The following is a 22,887-nucleotide window of genomic DNA, read 5'->3' on the forward strand; positions in this document are numbered from 1 at the left end:
TTGTGGGCAGTAGGCAGTTCTTCCAAATGGAGAACCAATTCATGTTGAACACAGCATGAGCTAGCCAAATAGCACTGTACACATATACCCCAAAAACAAGTTTTCCCTGAACATTAAGCCTCCACATATTGCAAATGGACTTCTACTGTAAACTTTTTATTAAAACTGTGGTCAGCTAGTAGACACGCCAGAAGTGCTACTAACTCACTCACTGGATGTCAAGATAAAACCTTCAAACACTAAACAACTATCTGAAGATGAGAGAGACTTCTCCAGCTATTGAAGAAATTGTGTTTCCAACAAACATTTCCTGGCAGGACAATATAGGGACGTTTACATTTGGATGGTGAAATGCATCAAGAAAGCATTTTCTTTCAAGTGAGAACTAAGCTGAGGAGGCCTTTCCTTGTAAAATATGGCCAAACTCGGTTGGAGCTATTTGTTCTTCACACATCTTTTGCAATGCACTTTATCTTTTTAGTAGCACACCACATGCCCTTATCTTTGTTACTGTTCGTTCCCATAGAACCTTTGTTGTAGTGTGACTAGGCTACACTGACTAATTTGCAAGGGGTGATGTAGGGATTATTCCACTAAGGGGAGAAGCTGGATTTACCAGCCTTGCTTGTTTTCCCTCCTAGCATTTGTTGGAAATGCACACTGTGGCTTTGGTTCTCCTTGTGAGATGGATGAGCCAACTCTACACAAACTCAGCACCTTTGGTACTGAGTACATCTACACTGCAGAATACAGTTTGGCACCACTTTAACCGCCATCAATCAGTGCTACAGATCATGGGAGTTGTAGTTTGGCAAGACGCAGAGCCGGTCCTAGGTATTTTTCAAGTGTAGGCAAACAGAATTTTGGTGCCCCCCGCCCCCCAAACCAATCACTGAAAAATAAAAGCGTTGGATAAGCAAAAATGTTGGATAATAAGGAGTGATTACGGAAAAGCCTATTACACATCAAATTACATTAAGATTTTACAAATTAAACACCAAAACATGTCTTACAACAAATCAACAGAAGAAGCAAACTCGACTGCGCCCCCCGTATGTTTTGCGCCCGAAGCAACCGCTTAATTCACCTCATTGTTGAACCAGCTCTGGCAAGACGCTAGCATTTTTGGCAAAGAAGGCTAAAAATATGCTTCTGTTCAGGATACTCAAAATCTGTTGCCGGAGGTGGTGCTTTTACCCATCTTAATGGTAGTTCTGTAAGTGACCCATTAACATGCAGGAAACTTGACTAAACAACCCAAGAATGGCTGGGGTGTCCACCTGCAATCCAAGGAGGAACTGATCTGAGTCACAGCAGTAATCCCTAGTTCTGGCTGGTTTTTTGTTTCATAGTATTTGCTGACACAGACATTTTACCCAACAAAGCAGACTACTCCCAAGCACTTCAAAACATACAAGGGATAAATCACCATGACTACCAAAATCCCTCCTATAATGGGGATGTCTACTTTAAAACATCAACCTCACCAATCTTTTATTTGCATCTGACTGATAATGAATGGATCTCCTGTACAAGTACTTTCTTTTGTACCCAAAGTAGCTCAAGTCAAACTAAAATGTAGGTCAATGTGATAACTTGTAAATGTGTGATAATTAGAGAACACAAAATCATCATTAAAAACTGTGCAGTCTTCAGAGTAACTATCCCTCAAATCAACATAACATTTTATGTAAATCACAAGCCATTCTCCATTTAAAACACACACAGTGCGTAATACTGTATTTTTTTCAGTGTGCGGAAATCATCATTCATTGGAAAAAAATACTATAGTGATGTTTTGTTGTACTGCTGCACCTACCTTTATTTTGACATATATTCATAAGAGTTTCAAGATTACTTACAAATAAGAGTTGGCGATATACATATCAGTCATTGTCACCATAAACAGAAATGTCAGTAACAGACCAATAAAACAGAAGCAGCAAGTAAAAGCCAAATACATCTTTAAAACTTTTAAAAGTATGGGAGAAAGAGAGAAAAAGAGTTTGTGCCAGGCGAACATAAATAAGGCAGAGTTGCAAATCGAGGCACAACACAAAAAAGCCCTCTCTCACATATAAAAGTGACAGCGAGATAACAAAATGGCAGGCTCACCTATTTTTGGTTCTAGCTTTGCCCACAGCAGACTCCACTCCTATACACCCGTGGCAGGAGACCCAGCAGCTGTTCCCCAATAAATTATATAACCCTTGACAGAAAAAAGCAGATCTGGGAAAAGTTATGTTGGATTTCTGCCCCTGCCCATTGCTAGTCCCAACCATAATAAATTTTCTGAATCAACTGCTGAGTGGCAAGTCAATATTTACACAATCTTATTGATTTGGTGGATCTACTCTGCTTGAGACAAGCAATTGGATTTAGGCCTTCAACTACAACCCCCAAAATCGCTCAACCAGCATGATCAGTGGCCCTGGGTGTATCTACACTGTAGAATAATAATAATAATAATAATAATAATAATAATAATAATAATTTTATTCTTGTACCCCGCCCCATCTCCCCGAAGGGACTCGGGGCGGCTCACATGGGGCCTTGCCCAACATCACAATATAAAATCAAAACAAAAACACAAATTTACAACAATAAATCAACAATATCGGTAAAACAATCGAAAAGGACAATCTTACAAGATAAAATGTTAAAACAGGTATATCAAACACAAGTCTGGGCCAAAAGGTGAATGTGCATAGAACATATGCAGTTTGACACAATTTTAACTGACATGGCTCAATGTCATGGAATCATGGGAGCTGTGGTTTTACAAGATCTTTAGCCTTCTCTGCTAAAGACTGCTGGTGCCTCATTAAAATACATATTCCAGAATTCCATAGCAGTGGGCCATGGCAGTGGTGTCAAACTGCATCAAGTCTCCTGTGTAGATGTATCCCTGATAGCTGGAGGATTGTAGGAACTGTGGTCCAAAAGTGATAAGGTTAGTCAGTTCTGGTCTACAGCTCTGGCGTTACTTTGGAAATCCTTGCACATGGTTGGTCAGAACTGATCTTGCCAACATACTTTTTTCTTGTAAGAGGGTCATTTAGGATTTATATGTATAGCAAGACAGCAAGATCAAACCTAGTGGTTGAATTGTAATTCCAAATTTCATTCATCCATTATTAATCTATTTTAGAATTTTAAAAATACCAATTGAATAGTGGTACATGTGTTTTGAGGAATCAATTAGCTCAGTAACTTGAAATGTTTATACAGGACGGGAACCTAGGAAGTTATAAGCAGGCTGCCTAAAGCAATTTTATCATGGTATTTCTAGGCACGTTCTTGCAATATTACTGGATGTTCTCTTCCTTCTGAGAATAAAGAGATTGTTTCCACAGCTCTCTCATTTTCAGATGACCTTCAGACTGCAAATATCCAGCTGTGATCTCAAACACTGTGTGGAAGCAATATAGTGGAATGTCTATTCTTTTTGGTCTTCTGCCATTCAAAAATTATAGCATCACTGCTATATACTAAGAAACCACTTCATTTTTGGCTTAGAAAAGTGTCTTGTGGGAATTTTTAAAAACTAATTTATTATAGTCTTCAGTTTTCAAGGACCACAGCCCACTAACTTAGAAGCATCTGAAGAACTCACCTTTAATCCATGACATCCCAATAAGTAAAGTTGCTACAAGATACCTTTTGTACTGAAACAGACAAGCATGGCTATCTGTCTGAATATTAGACTGCAACTGGGGCAGTCTGTTGAGTGATGGGGCCCAAAAGGTAAGGACTCTGGCTAGTAATCATGAGCATCAAGCTACTCAGTATACCATTGGAATTATTGGGATTTAAGACAAGAATTTAACACAAAGGTATACTTGCAAGTACACAGTTCTTCCAGACTTTAGAACATCCACACACCTGATATTTTATTTATTTATTTATTTATTTATTTATTCACAACATTTATATCCCACCCTTCTCACCCCGAAGGGGACTCAGGGCGGCTTACATACAATATATTATATTATTCGTATATCACAATATAAGAATTATATATTACTATATTGTACTATAACACTATATTGTAATATTATTAAAATTACATATAATATAAATATGCCATTTTAATAGTGTATTACTATTATATTGTATTACATTATAATATTAATATTATATGCATATACAATATATATTATTAGTATATCATAATATGATTATTATATATTATATTGTTATAGTGACACAGGAGACATGGTGGAATGATGTCTTCATGCCCCCTTCTTCATTCTGGCTCAGAATGGCAGTTATTCCTTGGGGGGGGGGGGTGCAATGTCACTCACAATTTAACTTGTTTATCCCTCTATCCCACAGAAGAGGCACATAAACCAGGACACTACCTGCACGATCCTTTCTGTTCAAAGTCAGAGCTGTAAGCTTTAACAGCTTTACCTGTTCCAAATAACTAAAATGACACCTAAACACAATATGTAGCCTAAAAAAACTGGTTTGATAGACATTTCAAGGCTAGATTACATGAAATTAACATGCAATGGGGTGTGTGGAAAATACTCGTTTGACAGACAATTCAGGGCTAGATTACATGAAATTAACATATATTTTTGTTCTGAGCTGTCAACTTCTTTCCCAACGAACACCCCTCTAGCTTCAAAGAGGTGCAGCTGGACTGGAAACAGGAATGAAAGGGAGTTTGTTCTGGCTTCATTCAAATAGGCAGTGTATGAGCACCAATTTGAATCAAGATCATGGGTGAGGGGCAAAGATAAAGTCTCCCTATCCATATGTGAAACAGGCCCATATTGCATGTTAGGCCTCCCATGTTGGCTATTCACAAGGCTTACAGCTTGAAAATATAGATACTAGAAATTGAGATTTTCCCCTGGAGTTGAATAATGTGATGCTGAATGGTATATAGATAAGTATTGATATAACCACATGTTTCTTTCCAGTGATCCTCTGATCTTTTTCTACCTATGTACTAAAACATGAAGGAACAAAAGGCAAATACAATAACAAAACGTGACCATTCTGGTGCATTCTATTGTAATTTCCCACAGAAAATTATTTGCATTATATCTTTCAATCATGTAAAACGTTAACAGATAAACATCACATGCATACAACGTCATATGCAGTTTTATTTACTCCATTCTGTCTTTGACATCATTGAAGCAGAAAGAATAACACACGTTGACTCAGGATGGAGTGGAGCAAAACTGTTAAAATGTGCAAAACAACATCCAAACAGCAACAATGGCACATTTTCACAGGTCAAGAACTGTACATGTTATATTCCATTAGAACACACAAAAACACAACATAACTATAGCTGCATCAAATTTCCTTCTTTCATAATTCTTGAGTTTCTAAAGCAGCATCTTTCAAGAGTTCTAAAGACTTGAAATCAAATAGAAGGTTCTTTTAACAAAGTGAAACACTGGAACAGTGAAATGAAACTACTCTACATATCTGCTAAGATATATTGCAGAGAAGCACATTATAGGTGATTCCCCACATTAGGACAAAAAAGGAACATTTTTTTTCTGATATCGAACCTTCTTTCTCACGGCTTAGTGTTATGCGATTTCCCTTATTCTCCATGTGTGTATACCTTCACCAAATAAAACAAGCACATGAAGGAGTGGCACTGGTTTAAAATGAGTGGTTATCAGCTCTCTTTCATATTCATCCTCTTATTTGGAGAATTCACATTTCAATGTTGTGAAAAAATCAGGCAAAACAGGGTAGTATTTCTATACTATTCTGGCATTACTGGGTTTGCAACCTGCAAATGTGACTGTTCTCAGTAGAAAGTTAACTTTGGGGAGCAGACAGGAAAACAAACTCCTGAAAATATGCTCTCCATTATAAAATTTATACAATGGATTATCATGGATCACAGAAAGGTTTACCACAACTATAACTTTAGGATGGGAATGAGTCATTCTCTGCTCATTCTATCAAGACCTAGTTACAAACCTTTACCTTTTTAACCAATCACCTTTTTAAAATGTCACTCACAATTTAACTTGTTTTTTAAAAACTTTTATCCTGCTGATAATCAGTATAAGCACTCACCAGGCTCAGGGGAAAAGTCAGGGGTCACCAGAACCAATGCTACCCATTTTATTTTATTTTTAGCTACCAACATTTTTTAGAAGTTACTCAAGTCAACCATACTGAGGTTAGACGATCCCGTACCTTTTTGTACCAAAGGCTCTGTCTGCGAAAGTGCACATAGAGGCAGGTGGAACAAACAAGACACTGAGGGAAAAATACTTTGGCAGGATAGTATGGTGGAGAAACACTTCTAGCCATGCTATTCCAGGTGGGTGATGGTAGCAGAAGCACACTACAAAGCCCAGAGTGGTACAGGCAATATGGTTTTTCATCCACTGCTAGTTGCCATCACTTCTGTTGCCCTGACCTGCCCAGAGTAATACAGAAAGCAACTGGGCAGAAGCTATGGTACAAGGTGTAGATGGAAGCCAACAACAGAGGAAAAGCACCACGACTGCATTTTGTTTAGATTCTCTGATCCCAAGTATCAGTTTTTCTTTCTTTCCCAGACTTTTAACAAGCATTTTTTTGCATAGACAGAAATGTTGAGCCCATTCTTAAGCTCATTTAATTAGTGTAGGAGGAAGGCTGCTGTGATTAAAGAAGGAAGAGGTTTTTTTAAAAGCATGTGATTGTGCTCCCCTCCAAAATATTAATATGGACTAGAAAAAGTCATAAGATTTGGCAGTCAGTTGTTTTCAATTTCAACTAACATTGAACTTTACATAGTCATTATTTGTGAGGGTTTGGTACATGGCTAGCATGGATATCTTGAAGAATGGTGAATACACCTATGGCAACTTTTTTTCTGCATAGGCACACTGGCCATACACATATTTAATTACAAAAAAGACTTTTCTAAATACATACATAGCATTCTAGAAATGACAAGAACATAACCTTATATTTCATACTCTAAAGCTTTAAGGTCCTCCAGCAGTTCTTGAGCCAGGATTCTCAGATCTGCATTGCGGCTCTTTGATAGCATATGGATACGTGGAAGTGGCAAGGACTCACGCATTCCAGGAGCCAACTTGGTTAAAACCTCTGGCTCTAAAATTACAGACTGGAGAAGTCGTAATACATGAAGGCACACCTCTGCATCTGGATCTAGAATTGAAGAAAAAAATCTCTAGCTAACTTTTGGAATTTACAAAGGAGCAGAAAACTAAATGACCACCTCAAATAAAGTTTTTCAAAGAAGACCGATTCACAGATGTGCTCCACACATTAACTGAATGCACAGGAGGAGGAGGAGAGCTGAATTTTTTGGCTAAATGCCATGAGGAAGAAAAGTAGAATGAGGAGTCTAGATAAGTACAGTTATCAATATTACGCACGCTACTTTGCATAGCCAGGAACTTTTAATACAAATGTGCTAAAAGAAGCTATGTGCTTTTAAAGAAAATTTTTAATTTGGAGCATCCAACTGAGTAAGTACTTCTCAATTATGCTTCGGAAAGCTTCAGTTAAATTCAATACACTATTAGACAATATGTGCCAAATGAATAAAGTAGGGAAAATACACACATACATACAACTGTGTTGTTTTTATTTTTGCTTCTAGCTAAAAAGGTTCCTCTTACCTGTCAGAGAAAATTGTCTACAGTTTTCACAATTCAATTCCATTCACAGAGAATAGGATGTCTGGACTATTATATGTGAGATCTGTATGGGATTAGGTGACTGTGGACACATCTATGTTAAAATTATAATACGACTTCTAGACAACTTGAAACTATAACGTCTCCAAAATGCATTCAGAAAATGCGTGCTGCAGCGCACATTAAAGGTTAAACAGTGTGTTTATAAAAATCCAAGCCAGCCAAATTAGAGTTTGTTTTGTCCTCGTTATACAATAAAGAGTCATTATATTGTATTCTGATAAAATTTCTTGACAATATACTGAAAATTTACCTTGGCTTTGCTAATATTACCTCAAGAACCAGCACAGCGTTTGTATTTAATGTCAGTTACTAACTGTGATTAACCAAAGCAACTGATAAGACAGAAAGATACTGTAATCACGTGTCATTAATAGCATACTTTCAAATGAAGTAGATCTTTAAAATAGAGCTTATGTAACTGCATAACCTCAATGCTTACCTTTTAATCAGCAACAGGTTCCATAAATGTGTGAATTCAACTGACATCTACCTGCAGTATTATTTTGTCAGGGGTGGGATTTATCTTGCTAGCACATAAAGGATATCAAGTTCAAGACTGACTAAATTACAAGCTTTTTGGTGTTTCCTAATTGGCATTAGAACATTGTATATAATATTTTGCTAGAAACTACAGCTACTTTATGGAGAGGCTACTAGTAACATGTCTGAAATGTTATGAAGACTTACCTTGAAAGACTCAAGTGTGATTTTAATCTAAGCATGTGTTATGAAAAGGATAAAATGCAAATTGCAGTTAGAGGAAAGAAAGTTAGGACAAATGTATCTTTATTTTAAGCTGAAGTTTCTGCAATGGGGGGGAAGGGGGATATTTTCCTAGCAAGAGGCTGGACAACTGGCAGGAGTTCTGTAGATTGGGAAATGTGATTGTGGTAATTTGGCAGAAAACCTCAACATCCTCTGGGTGCCATATTGACATGGTTCCTGCCTAAACACTCAATTCTATGGACGCCAAGGATTGAAGGAAGCAAGGGCATGAGAAGAGAATGGGCAGAGTTCTGTGAGTTCACAGATGATCACTCAAAGAGCTACAATTACAGTTATGCAACCTGTTCTCTTTCCTTTGGTCTCTGTGACCCATACAAATGAGAGAGTTCTTTCTGTTTTATACCACCCATCCTTCTCCCTCCCACCAACAATTACTTCTAAGATAAATCTCTTGCAAATTATGAGATTCAAAGTGAAATATTTTAAAGCACTCCAGGGAGGTGGCTAAAAAAAACATATTAATAGATTTGAGTAGTATATCTGTTTGATTCAGTGCATTCACAAAGATCTTACCATTCAGGAGCCACCAAAGTAATGGGAAGAATCCTGAGTTTTCACTGATGTACTTCAAGCCTTTCACGTTAATACTTACGTTGTATAGGGACATCAGCATCAGCCTGCAATACATATTTAAAAGGTGATTCAAATGTGCACATTTGCCTCCCACCACAATAACATATACACCTCACTTCCAATAAGATTTTAAAAGAATGCCCTGCAGACATAAGAAGACAAGACAGATCACACATTTGTATAATCCCACACATTCTTTATTTTCAATTTACAGATCCATATTATTTTATTAAAACAGTTTCAGGAACCTGACAAGACATAAATTCTGAACTAGCTGAAGGTGTTCATGCAAATACAGCCTAAAATTATAATACAACACATTCAGTGAAGTCCGCTGAACAGATACTCCCCAGTTGACAGTCCATCATCCTGGTTAAACAGAAAAAAGCAGCAGCAACAACAAAATAGGCCAGCAGTGCTTTATAGAAATAGAAATCCTCAGACAATTACATCCTGTGTTTCACTTCATTCATTCTAGCTTCAACAACACCTTTATTTAAAGTCAGCTTTAAATGCCACATGTCTATAAAAACTCATTTGCATCACATTACTCCCTGAATCAGCTGATCTCTTTCATTAACAAAGCTGCAGTTCTTTCTCAACAACAGTAGCAGTCTGTCCTCCCATATTACCAGGTTGAACAGAACATTCCAGCAAAAAAGGTGCCTCATACCAATCTCTTCATTGCCAATAATGTTCTCCAATATCCCAGTTTCATCAGATAATGAGTACAATAAAACAATTCATGACCAAATAAATCTCCTGCCTTTCAACTGAACTTTCCTTATGGTGGCTTAGTGTAGATGTCAACAACAACATACACAACACACCCCAAACCCATGACACTCAGCAGTCCTTAGAGGAGAGCCTAGCTACTTGCTCTAATCACAGGGCAGCTGTATTTTACTGTCTTACAAACCCATGACAACAAGTACACTGTATGTAGCAAAGTTGCCTGAGTTTGTACCACTTCAGGAATGCATGAGGGGCATATGTGACTGCATGGAAGCACACTACATTTCAAAGAGAAAGGTTTTAGCCCAGCATTCTCCTTGCCATCTAATTTTTTATATACAGAGAACTGGAAGAAGTGAAGCTATCATATGATCAATGAAATCTTAGTAAATTAAATGCATGTGGTTTTTAATTTTTTTAATGTTATACTGTATATAATCCCATGCAATGAATTTACTAAAATGTCATTGATCATAAGACAGCTCCACTTCTTCCAGTAATGAAATTTTGGTAAATTAATTGTATGGGGTTTTAAATTATATATATATATGTAATTAAAAACCCCATACAATAAATTTACTAAGATTCTGTTGATCATAAGACAGTTCAGCTTTCTCCAGTTCCCTCTACATAAAAATACAATACGCTTGAAGAAATGACTGAAAAGAAAATGGTTGCCTAGAGTCATATTGCTTCATGCTTATTTTCTTGATGTTCACTTGTTCAATAGTTGATAAAAGGAGCATCCATCAATGTTCTCTCATGGTCTACATAGAATTATTTGGAGTTGAGTTGGGATGGAGAGACCCAGAAGTGGTCAACTGACTGAACTCTCTTTTCTGTGACATGCACACAGCACCATATGGCTCAAAATGGAACATTCTGAATATCTGATTCTCGTTCAAGTCAGGCTGGGAATTGGCAAAGGTCTTCGTAATTTAATCCTAACATAAGATTCATCCTGATTGGGGGGAAAATCACAAATGACTGTTCTGCCTATTTACCTGTTCCACATAACTCTCTTAGAAGGATGTTAGAAGGGGCAAAAAGAAAGTTGTTCTTTTATATTTTCTAATGTGTTTTCTTTTTGCCTGATCAAAAGCTCCAGCAAAAAACTCAAGCCTTTTGTCTCCTTAAAGCCAGGAAAGAGAATTGTCAAGCAAGGAAGTACCTGCTTTTGAAGAAAATAATTTTTCTCAATCCTGCTTCCCATAACTCCAGATGGAGCAACTTTCCAATTGTGTAAACTCTGCCTCTGTGTTACATGGGATGGGCTTTATGTCAAATGGGCTTGTCTGGGTACATTCAAAGGGAGACAAGACAGTACCTGTCATCCCAGACCCACTTTATATCTTCCAGTTCCCTATATATGATAGCTCTCTTGAATTTTAGATTGGAAAAACAAAAACAAATAAACTAATGGCCTTATCTTCAACTGTCTTTCTTTTTCCACATTTGACTACTGAGATAGGCGGTTCTGCCCTTCAGCTCATAATGACAGAGTCTCCTAAACACCTAATGAAAGTATAATTCAGTATAAACGTGAAACAGATTTTACTTGAAAAACTGAATCACCTTATAAAATAATTAAACATTATAACAAAAAGCCTTTCTCAGTGTATCAGGTGTAGTAAGAATGAAAACATCTTAAAAATAAAAAAATTCACTGTAATTCAATTATATTCACAGTTAGATTTGTAATGTTTACTATTGTTCTGAAACTGCAACACTCAACTAGTTTAACACAAAAAAATTCAAGTTCTTTTGGAATGGGAATAATCCCCATAGTATCAGATCCATGACAGAAATGCCTTCAGCTTGTGCAGCAAACCTTTGCCTTTCTTTATCCACCTTGTAGATTGCAAGAGTTAAAGAAATGTACCTGGAGGGAAAAACAGGTCAACAATCCCACAGAGGAACAGCCATGAACTTCCTAGTCACTGTTATTGGGCACAGACTGCAAGTCCATTTGGCCTGACTGAAAAAAGGGTTTGGGATTATCCCTGTACTTCTGGGAACTGCGCCCTTGAACACAAGGGAAAAAATAAGAATGATTTCAGACACATTTTTAATACTAGAACCATTATAAGGTTTGTGTGTAGTCTTGGTTTTCAGCTACCTTTCATACGACATTGTGAACTACTTGTTTTCACAATAAAATTATTGCTGACCATGTTGCACTGCTTCTTTAATAGAGAAAATGTTTCTTTTTTCTTTTCAAGTAACAAGTTGAACATGAAGAGAAAACACATTTTGAGGGGGGGAAATCTGCAATATGATGTGCTATTTTAGGGCAAGGATGCATGTTTTTCACACATCTGTGGTGTCTTTCAAGAAGATAACAAAATCAGTAGCATTAGCAGGAAAATCACATGTGTGTTTTAAAGCCAGGGGTTGTATATAAACAGTAGTTATTGGACCTGTGTAGAGATAAAACTGTAGTTCAAAGCACTGAGGAAAACAAGCTTAAATGGAAGAAGGAAACACAGAGTAGCCCCCACCTCTAATTTATGGAAAATATTTCCTTTTTAACAAGAAACAGCGGAAGCTCTCTGAAGAGTCTACAAGTGCAAAAGATGAGAGAGGAGGGAAAACTGTTCCCTTATTCACCCAACTAAATCCAATTCCACTAGTATTAACAGAAGCAGAACACAAATCATTAGTATTCTAATTACTGCTTATACTACAAAAGTGATGCTTTAATGACACTAGAAAACCTTATTCTGAAGAGAGCCTCAAGAAGGAAAGTAGCAAGTAATAGTCAGCAGCTGGAAAACATTGTCCTGAGTTTTGGTTATAGAGCAAATGTTTGTTACAAACTATGAGCCCATCCAGACAGGCCCATATCCCAGGACATGTCTGGGTTTTTACCGGGGGTGTCCAAACGATACCCCCAGTAAAAACAAATTAATTAGGAATAACCTTGGTTATTCCAAATTAATTAAAATACCCCATTAGATTCAGGTCTTCCTGAAAAACCTAAGTCTAATGGGATATTGGGCCTTTGGGGGCTTACCTACAGGTAGTTGCAGGACCAACTGGAACTACCCGGGGGTGAATTCCCACAGCCATCTCGCACCTTTTGGGCTTCTGGAGCCCAAAGGTGTGGGATGGCACCCATCACAGAAACGAGGTGACAGGAAATGTGGGAGGCGATTTTCCTTTCCCCCCCCCCCCAGTCTCTACCTTAAGAGTGGCCCTGTAAGTTTTTTTTATTTTAGGGATTGTTTGGATGGCTTCGGGGTGGCTGCATGCTATCCCAATATTTATCAGGATAGCATCTAGACACCCCCCCCCCCCCCCCCCGGAAGGCCTGGATTTTGGGAGTGGGGATGGGAACCCACGCCAAAGCAGGTTTCTTAAACCTGCTTTGGCGCAGATTTTGGAGCTGTCTGGAAGCATCCCAAGGCCCCTTCTGCATTGTCATTTAAAATCCAGATTTTATATGAACTGGATTATATGGCAGTGTAGAAGGGGCCTAAAGCAAAAGTAAGAGTGATGCTCTTGAGTGATAGTGCTCCTAAGTGCCTTAATAGCCTCCCATCCTGTGGACAAAGAGTCCACAGGGACAAAGAGCATACTTCACCCAGGAGTAGTAGTGCCCTTTGTGATATGCTCTGATTGTTATGCTACATATATGTGGCTATGACTCATTCTACAATGAGAAGTATAGGACATATAGGATGAAGTGTCTAGTCTTCGTTGACCAAGAGCCTGCTTGCATGATGTGTGTGTATGTACTACCTCCCCCAGAGTGGGAGATAATACTCCCAAAGTTGGAGAGGGTCAGAGAGTTATAGTACTGTAGTTTAAGCAAAAGAGAACATTCCCAAACACAAAAGTTGATTTGGTGGATGATAAGGGAGGCAATTAGTAAGAGCTATGTTTTGAAGCAAGCATTTTCCTCCCCTTGCTTATCTGTGAGAAAAAGAAGAGTCTTACTTGGTGCCTGAAGTTTTTGGAACAGAATGGAGAGGGTGTTTGTCTTGGGTTACGGAAAGAAATTTGCACAGTTGCCTGTCTGGAGCAATTTTTATCTGATTTTCAGCCTCCTGTCCTGGGTTTTTCATATGGCTAGAAGAATCCTGTGACTGGATACTGACTTACACCATGTACTATATTCTGACAATGGAAAATGGGAAGGGTAGTTGATGTGGGAGCAGCTTTTTTTACTTTTTTTCTCCACAATTAGAAATGTTTTGACTTAGGTCTAGGACAGGTGTGAAGATACACCACTGCTGGGAATATGGATATGGACTGAAGTATAGGATTAGGTCTAAGTTGCACCCCATGCCATGTGACTTTGTCTTGTTTCAGCCATTTGGCCACCTTATCGGTGGACTTGTCCTGGCAGATCTGCCACAGTGGTGACACATCCAATGTTCAAGTGCTGTAGCAGGCTTTAACTAATTCTGATAGCCCAGATGCTTAACTTTTTAAAGGAACTCCAATTTGGGAAGGGTCTTGGATTTATCACTATTGTAGCGGTGAATGCTCTATGGTGCTATTGTTGGGAGAAAGGCAGGATAGAAATCAATAAAATCCTCCTCTTCTTCCTCCCCCCCCCCCCTCCGTGGATCTAAGAGCTTTAATTATTGCCAGCTATAGCCTCTTAGTTAGTGAGTCTCAACAACAGGTTTGCACTTCAAAACTCGATTTATACTGCAGAAAGACCATAGTTCATCCATTCCAATTACAAAAGCCACCATATGCCATCATTTTTAAAGTGACACTAGTCTCATCAAACCACTTGTCGCTGTTTAAACGGCACTTTCAGAATATACACACAGAATAAGTGCTATGCTCAGTAATCTCTTCTCCAAAGCCTCTCCAAAGCCTGTGTGCCATAATGAATGGCATTACCAAGCTGTACACCTGCAAAGATCCTTATACATTGTGACAAGAACACTTTAATTTTTAGAACAAATACCTACGAACACAGAAAGTTGTATTACACTGAGTCAGAGCATTAATCCATCAAGCCATGAATTATAAACACACACCAGCAACAGCTTTGGGATTTCAGGCAGGATTTCCCACCCCAACCTGGAGATTCCTGGTATTCCCCAGAGGTACCATGTATTAACAAATCCAGTCCTTCTCAATTATCATGATCAAACAGAATTAGGCATATGCAAAGTGCTATAGGGATACAATATCTCTTTTCTATACTAATCTTTTCAATAGAATGTGATTTCACTTTCCAACTTGTCACTTTCTCTAAAAAAAATTATAGGATGAGAAACAGGCAGACATATTTACAGAAAACTAATTTGCCAGAAAACTAAAAAGTAATTTTTATTATATTACATTCTTGTTTCCTAATAAAGTTGTCTTTAATGGATTTTTCTTCATTTTATTCTTTGTTTTTAAGGGATTGTGGTTTTATATCTGCTTTATAAACTATGAGTCAAAGTGGTAGGTACAGAAAAGGTATTTCAGTGTAATAAATATACCACAGGGATGTGTGAAGTGTAGCCTCCAGCTTGCTTTGGGTCCTCACAGCAAAATATTTTCCCTAAATGAAATATCCCTAGAATAGATTTCTTCCTTGGATACAGAGAGACTCCGGAGAATATTAGATAAGTTTTTTGTTGCCAACTCCATTTCCAAACCGACATCAGGCTCCTTTTTCAAAATGGGATGGCGCCCAAGTACTTGAATTCTTCAAAATAACATGATTTACAAGAACAAGACTATTGCTTCTTTAAGCAGTACAAAAATCAACAAGGACGTTTTGGCCTTTCATCATTTAGGCATGTGTTCAACAGATTCTGAAATAATTTTGAACCTTTAGAAAAGTACACTTGGATAAATTGGTTTCAGGCTGAGTCAGATACAATTTTACCTCTCTCTGATACTGAAAAGAAGGGAATGTATGTCCATCTACACAGTTTTCAGGCTCAGAATATCATCCGCTAATAAGGATGCTGTGTGTGGGAGAAATTCACAATTCCTTATGGTAGCATATTAACTTACCTTCATGTACAGCAGTTGGCTCATTATAAAAAGTGTGAAAGATGCTGGCAGAAAATATAAGGATATCTCTAGAGGTCACCAATATGTGGTCATAGGCTATCTCTCATTCTGTGAAAATCATCACAGATAATGCAAAAGGAGCCTTTAGCTTTGATACCTGTAGATCACCCATTTTACCCTCACATAAAAAGTAAAAAGTAACTGAAACAGCAATGTCTATACCTTGCAGGATGTAACCACTCCTCCAAGAAAATATCAAACGCATGTACACCCTTGGAAAGCAGATTAGAAGTACCTCTCAGGAAATAGAGAGTTATTCTCTCTCGTCTATCTTTGTTTGACTATTTGTACTTTTTTCTGGCATCTCCTTTAGATTTATACTAGGCCTGGTAAAGCTCAGAGGAAAAGCTTCAAGTTAAATTGCTTCCTCTTCCATTCAACATTGGTGTGGTATCTATTTTTCTCTTTTTAAATAGATACATGTAAGGTTGAAATGGGAGCCAAAATGATCTCGTGGTTTGAGCATTTCTCTACAACTCTTCAACTTCATGCTCAGCCATGGAAACCCACTGAGAGACCATAGGCATGCCACACACACAGCCCAGAAAACTTCTTAATAGGTTCAACTTAAGAGTTGCCATAAATTGGTAATAATTTGAAGGCACACACAACAACAACATTGACAGTGTATATTGGCAGTGTCTGAATACATAGTGTAGATACCTCACAAAGCTTTGTGGCATGGACCTTTCTCTTGTAAGACATATAGCTTCTTGCATGTCCAGTGTATAAACTACAATGTCTACCCTATATCCACTTCGGGACTGAAACAACAAGAAAGATCACCAGTAGGAAAAGACTAATTCATCAGGTATACTATCCTTTAGTCCACTGTAGAGAAATACCATTTTGGCAATATTTCTCTCCATGTTTGTTTTTTGTGGGATAAATTTTATAGCCCAAGAAAAAGAGGTGAAAAATCTCAACATTATTTCTCTGGGTCTCAGGATATCTCAACTAGTCCAAAACTGATTCTTTTTCACAGTATCATAGTACTGCATAGCTTTTTAGAACTTCAGATTGAGGGGGATGGAATTGCTCCTTCAGAATCTGGTCCCCCAGCACTCTATAAAGTGGCCAAGTAGACAAAAGCCACAAGGGTCTCTGCCTTTGCTTCACCCTGTCTCTTTTTGAAAATAAATCTTTCACTCTGAAATAGTTATACAAAAGAATAGCTTCTTCTTGCAGGGAAAGAAAAATCCTGTATAAACACAGAAAATCCCAACCTGTCAAGCATTCAAGATGGTTGCTATCTCTCAAGCTGAAGAGCATGTCTCACCCGAGTACATAAGTCCACCCTGCCCCATCTCCACTGGGAAACTGTAAATACCAGCTGTTCATATAATCCACCAAAATAAAGTCATATAAATACTCTCACAATAGGAAATATTAGTACTTCTGCATATGGTCTTGCAGTCTGTTTATCAACAGAAATGGCAAAACAGATTAAAGGTGACATATAAAATCATGGGTGCGGTTTGTGTTTTTCCTTCAGTTGTTTATTTTATAGACAAGATCTTATGTGAAGGCAATCTAGCATGGAATGCAGAAAATAGGGAAGTAATTGAGAGTTTAAACATCTTTCACTAAGCTGTTCAAAGGGCAAAGCTCAATGCTCAGGCACACAGCCCAGAGGCTGCTCCTTAGCTCTTTAGCACCCATCCTGATGTCAATTATACATTATCTATACTACAGAACAGTATTAAAATGTACATTTCATTAACTATATCATTATATCTTTAAATAAATGCTCTCCTGGCCCAAGACATTTACCCTTGGTAATTGTTCTCTGCCAAGTTTAGATTTACTAAAATGCATTTGGCACCCTCTGCTGACCATCCTTTGTAACAACACAAAGACTAAAATATTTATCATATATGGTGTGTATTATTTTCAATAAGGAGAAGAAAGCAAAATTTTTTAGTATGGTATGTTTACCAATATAAAATAAGGAGAAAATCCTGCTTCTTACCAAAGAGTTCTATACTAAGCTAATTTATTAAAGCCACAATTCAGGGTCTTTCCAGACAGGCCCTATATCCCAGGATCTGATTCTAAATTTTCTATTTATCCCAGATTATCTGGCAGTGCGGACCCATATAATCCAGTTTAAAGCAAAAAACCTGGGATCAGACCCTGGGAACTAGGGCCTGTCTGAAAGGGCCCTAAGGAAGTATCTTTATACATGCATACATGATTACACATGAATATTGGGCTTTGTTGTTTTATGATTTGCCCCTCCATTCACTAGACACACTCCTTACACGGGGTGTGAGAAATCAGGCAACCCACCAGATTGAATAACAACTCCCAGCAGTCTAGCTAGCATAATCAATGTTGAGGGACACTGGGAGTTGCAGTCCAATGTGTGAAGTGCCACATGATTCCAACTCTTACTTACACTTCTGAATTACCACTCCATTATGGAAACTGAAAAACCAAGGAAAGTGGAAATGTGTTCAAGTGCTTTATATGTAATCTATACAGCCCTAGAAAAGCTTTTAATAGTAATTCGGACAGGTTTCGTTTTACTTCAAGTGCTGAAAAGAACCTAAGAATTGTTATTTCTAAGCTGAGAACTGAATACTGAATTAAAACTATTGTGATCAAGAAAGCCTATTCTTAGATTGCTCTGTGTATTTACAAAAAAACTATTCTATACACTCATATATAAGGGCAGGTTTTGGGGCCAAAATTATGGATTTTGACACAACTCATGGATAGGTTATTCCACAGACAGGGGAAACACCACTGCAAGCTCAGAGGGGCAGCTCCCCTAACTACTGCCATTTCCCAACTTAAACATTCAAAAAGTCCAAAGGTGGTGTCATGGTGGAGAGTGTAAAGGAAGTTGGTGCTTCATTTAGTTTCTCCCAGAATGAACTAATCTCTCACTTTCCACCAGTCTACTCGGAAAATGGGGTACATTGTTCCCTCTCTTATTTTATGTTTATGTTCCAGGACCACCCGCAATAAGTGAAAATCCGCAAAGTAGGGATGCTATATTTATTTTAATATTTATACATTATTTTAGTACAGTAGAGTCTTACTTATCCAACACTCGCTTATCCAACGTTCTGGATTATCCAATGCATTTTGTAGTCAATGTTTTCAATACATCGTGATATTTTGGTGTTAAATTTGTAAAAACAGTAATTACTACATAGCATTACTGCATATTGAACTACTTTTTCTGTCAAATTTGTTGTATAACATGATGTTTTGGTGCTTAATTTGTAAAATCATAACCTAATTTGATTTGTAATAGGCTTTTCCTTAATCCCTCCTTATTATCCAACATATTTGCTTATCCAACGTTCTGCCAGCCCATTTATGTTGGATAAGTGAGACTCTACTGTAGTTATACACTATTTTAAGTCTTTATCAACCAATCGTGTGTTGATAGATTGCCTCGTCCTCCCGTTGCCGCTTGGGCTCCTTTTCTCTCTCTTCAGCTTCTCCTTCTTCCCTTCCTTAGGCTGTAAATTGTAATTTTTTTATGATTTATAATATTCTTTTAGAGTTTATTGAAAAACCACAAAAGAGCAAATCCATGAAAAGCGAACCGTAATGTAGTGAGGAAACACTGTAGTTCTTTTTTTTTACATATAGCAGTAAAGATACAATACATACATTGACCAATGAATAGGTCAACCCATGTTTTGGGGATTTCTTTTTTAATTTTTACATGAGAATGCAAAGTAATTCATTCCTGTTCTAGGGGTCTTATGTGCAAGCTCTGCTTCACTGTATTCCTGAAATCCATTACAGTATTTTCAATCTATAATAGACAAAAAAAATCACGCTTGTATTATTAGCATTTTCATATTGAAAACACAAACCACCTTTGATTCTTTCTCATGGTATCTAGAGTACAGTAGAGTTCCACTTATCTGTCTTCTGCTAATCTGACACTCCGTATTATCCGAGGCCCTGGGCACCCTCCCTCTCCCGCTCACCCTTCCCTCCCTCCCTTGCTCGCTGGCTTGCTCAAGAAGAGGAGGATTCCCTGGAGCAGCAGCGGGGACAGCCTGGCAGCCTCCCTTGGGAGCTGCACTGCTTGTCCTCTCCTCCTCCTCCTCCTCTCCCTTGATAGCCAGCCTGCTGAGGGAGGAGGAGGATCGCTGGGAGAAGCGGCGGGGCAGCACAGCCCCCAAGTGGGGCTTCCAGGCTGTCCCTGCCGCTGCTCCAGGCAATCCTCGTCTTCCTCTCCCTCGATAGTCAGCCTGCCGAGGGAGATGAGGACAACGAGGAGCCTCTTCCTCAGCAACAGGGGAAGAGGCTACTTCTTCTGCCACCCTTCCTATTATGTGACAATTTTGCTTACCCGACATTCTGCCGGCCAGTTTAAGTCAGATAAGCGAGACTCTATTGTAATTGTAAATGCATGTGAGAAAGCAGAGGGGTGTTTGTATGAAAGTTTCAGATCAAGTTTTTTAAATTTGTGATAACAAACTGAAGACTTCTTAATACCTGTGTAAACGAGTTTTGCTTGGCCTCAAAGTGTTCTATTTAATAGAAAAACAGAGCACTCAGCATCCAGAACATTGATAACAAATCATTAGAGAAATTTCCATCTTCTTGGCTTGAAAATAAGCTATAATAACCCTTTTTTTAAAGGGTTTGCTGTGGTATTGGATATTTTGATCTATCTAAAGAGAAGACAGCAGTAGCAAGTCAAATGTCTTTCTATGCTTATAGGGCCATCTATACTTTGTAATCCAAATTAGATATGGGATTTCTTCATTAAAGACTGCATTTCATTGCATATTCACATTTCATATTTAGGTAACTCTGATAAACTATTGCTTCCTCTCTCCTTTAAAGTTATGAGTCTTAAAATAGTTGGCCTGGGCTAGTTCCTTATTATACATCATCAAACTGTTCTGTCAGTCCTGTAATTATATGAATAGAGGGGCGGTGGGAGATAGCAAAAGCCACTCCTTATTTTAGCAGAACATAAAATATTCACTATTATTTCAGGAATAATGGCGAAAGTATCCAACAGCTATTTCACTGGTGAAGATACCCTGGGAGAGCAACTAAATCAGAGAGATGAAGTTTAGGCAACACAATTAATGGTCACACTGACATATCGTACATCTAGTGCCCCCAGACGCACAGCCACAATGTACTAACAACAAAATGTGACTTCAGCTCCAGATCTATCACTAACTCCAATAGGAAGGGAAATTATACCTTCCACATCCATGCAATCATAAGCATGTATAGGATATGGTACATGTGAACGTTCAATCACATGGCATCACTATCAGCAAAGAAACCCTATTAATATAAGGTACTGCATATTTATGCTCCACTGAATTAATGTAAGTCCATGGCCAATGTCTCCCTTTGCTTTCTGCAGGCTGCAATCCCAGAACAGCATCTATCCCACACATGGAGCAGGTCACAAGGAAGCCCCTCTCAACCACCAGCATTGGCCAAGATGGTCCTGGCTATTTTTAATTGATCCAAATTAGACTCCAATCAATATAATTCAAGCTCCATGCCAAATACATAACAGAGCAAAATAGTCTACACTATGGAGCCCAAGTTACATAGAATATTCATTTGCTACTCTGCTTTCTGTGGAGTAAATGTATAAGCCACAGAAACTATGATAGAAAGACTGTAAGGCAACACAATAAAGTCAGCCCTCCATATCTGTGGGTTTTGTATCTATGGACTCAATCCTCGATTTTGCCACATGTCAAAGTACTACGCTAATGTGTAGGCGTAGCCTACTACAGCCTCCTACCATTTCATACATCCTCAGGCTCTCTCTGGCACTCAATTTTATTTGTTCACCAATTTATGTAAGAGATGCTACTTTACTACACCACTGTATATACTGGGAATGGGCTGTTATGATTGAGCCTCATGGCTCTGTTACTGACAGACGTGGGCGTAAGACTCCTCGAGAGTCAGATACTCTCGAGGAGCGAGAAAGAAAAAGACTGCGAGACATTTTTGCAGCACCGTCTGACGAAGAGTCTTTTGAGGGGTTTACGGAGAGAATGGAGGAGGGACTGGTTAGCTCGGAGGAGGATGAGATGGATTGGACTCGGGTAAGGGAGGAATTGGGTGCCACTGGTCATGATGGGATAGAAGATGAATGGGGACTTTCAGGATTAGACCCATGGCTTAGCTGGAGGGATGGGACGGGATCCACAGCTGGAGATGCTGTGGGGCGTAGTCAGAGGTGTTCCAGCTCTGATGAGGAAAGTGATGAGGAAACGCCCGGGTTAAGGAGGACAGCTGACAGTGATGAGGATTTGTAACTGGCATAAAATGGGGCTTGGGAGCAATTGCAAATTGCGTTGGGCAAGGTAATCTGGACGAACGCTTGGGATCTGTGTGGGACGCTTTCCTGAAGACTGGTGTTTTTTCCTGTGCTGAGACGTAAGTTGTTTTGGAATTCAGGGTCAGACGGCGGGAGGAATTGTGTGGGCATTTGTTTGTGCAAACCTGTGCTTACTCTTATTAGCTTGACCTTCCGTCGTCTTCTTGACGGACGCCATCTCCTGCTTTGAAAACTCGGATTGAACTGACCACGGCTTGTCTTCCCCCTTCTGGACTTGGAAACTACAACGTCTACTTCTGGCTTTGAACCACGGAAAGGAACTGGGTCTACTCTTCTGCTACAATCCTTGGCTGATCTGTTCGTGTTGGAAATCCTGTCTGCTGTGTGTGTGTGGGAGCGACGCAAGTTCCTCTAAGCACAGTGTTGGCAGCAGAGAGGAATCTGCTGCCAATTAATTGCATTCTTTTGTATCTTTTGTTCCTCGGCTTTTGTTTTGTTTACCCTCAGGCTGAAGCAAGCAGTTTGTTTTTACCCGGATTAAACTTCGGTTTAATCCGGTTTATCTTTTGTACGTTTTTTCCTTGTCCCTTTTTTGCTCCTAAAGGCTAAAATTGCCTGGCCCTTGTGTTTTACGGGCATTTTTGAGTTCTGTAATTAAATAAACTCTGTTATCTTGAACCTTGTGGCGTTCTGTCCTTGACATGGGCAGATTTTAATATCGGGGTGAGGGTGGGA

The 22,887-nt window shown here is 38.6% G+C and overlaps 1 protein-coding gene across 2 annotated transcripts in view; it reads right to left on the reverse strand.

Moving 5' to 3' along the window:
- Positions 1–2,475: 2,475 nt before the first annotated feature.
- hsf2bp (heat shock transcription factor 2 binding protein) overlaps positions 2,476–22,887 on the reverse strand; it is a 36,294-nt gene continuing 15,882 nt past the window's right edge. For both annotated transcript variants that reach the window (XM_062975160.1, XM_003218947.4), the window contains 2 exons: positions 9,012–9,115; positions 2,476–7,155 (listed from right to left, as the gene is read on the reverse strand). In XM_062975160.1, coding sequence (XP_062831230.1) covers positions 6,947–7,155; positions 9,012–9,115 — 313 coding nt within the window. In that variant the 3' untranslated portion in view covers positions 2,476–6,946. The remainder of the gene's footprint in view (positions 7,156–9,011; positions 9,116–22,887) is intronic.

This window comes from Anolis carolinensis, chromosome 3, assembly GCF_035594765.1.
Source record: "Anolis carolinensis isolate JA03-04 chromosome 3, rAnoCar3.1.pri, whole genome shotgun sequence".
NCBI classification, from domain to species: Eukaryota; Metazoa; Chordata; class Lepidosauria; order Squamata; family Dactyloidae; genus Anolis; species Anolis carolinensis.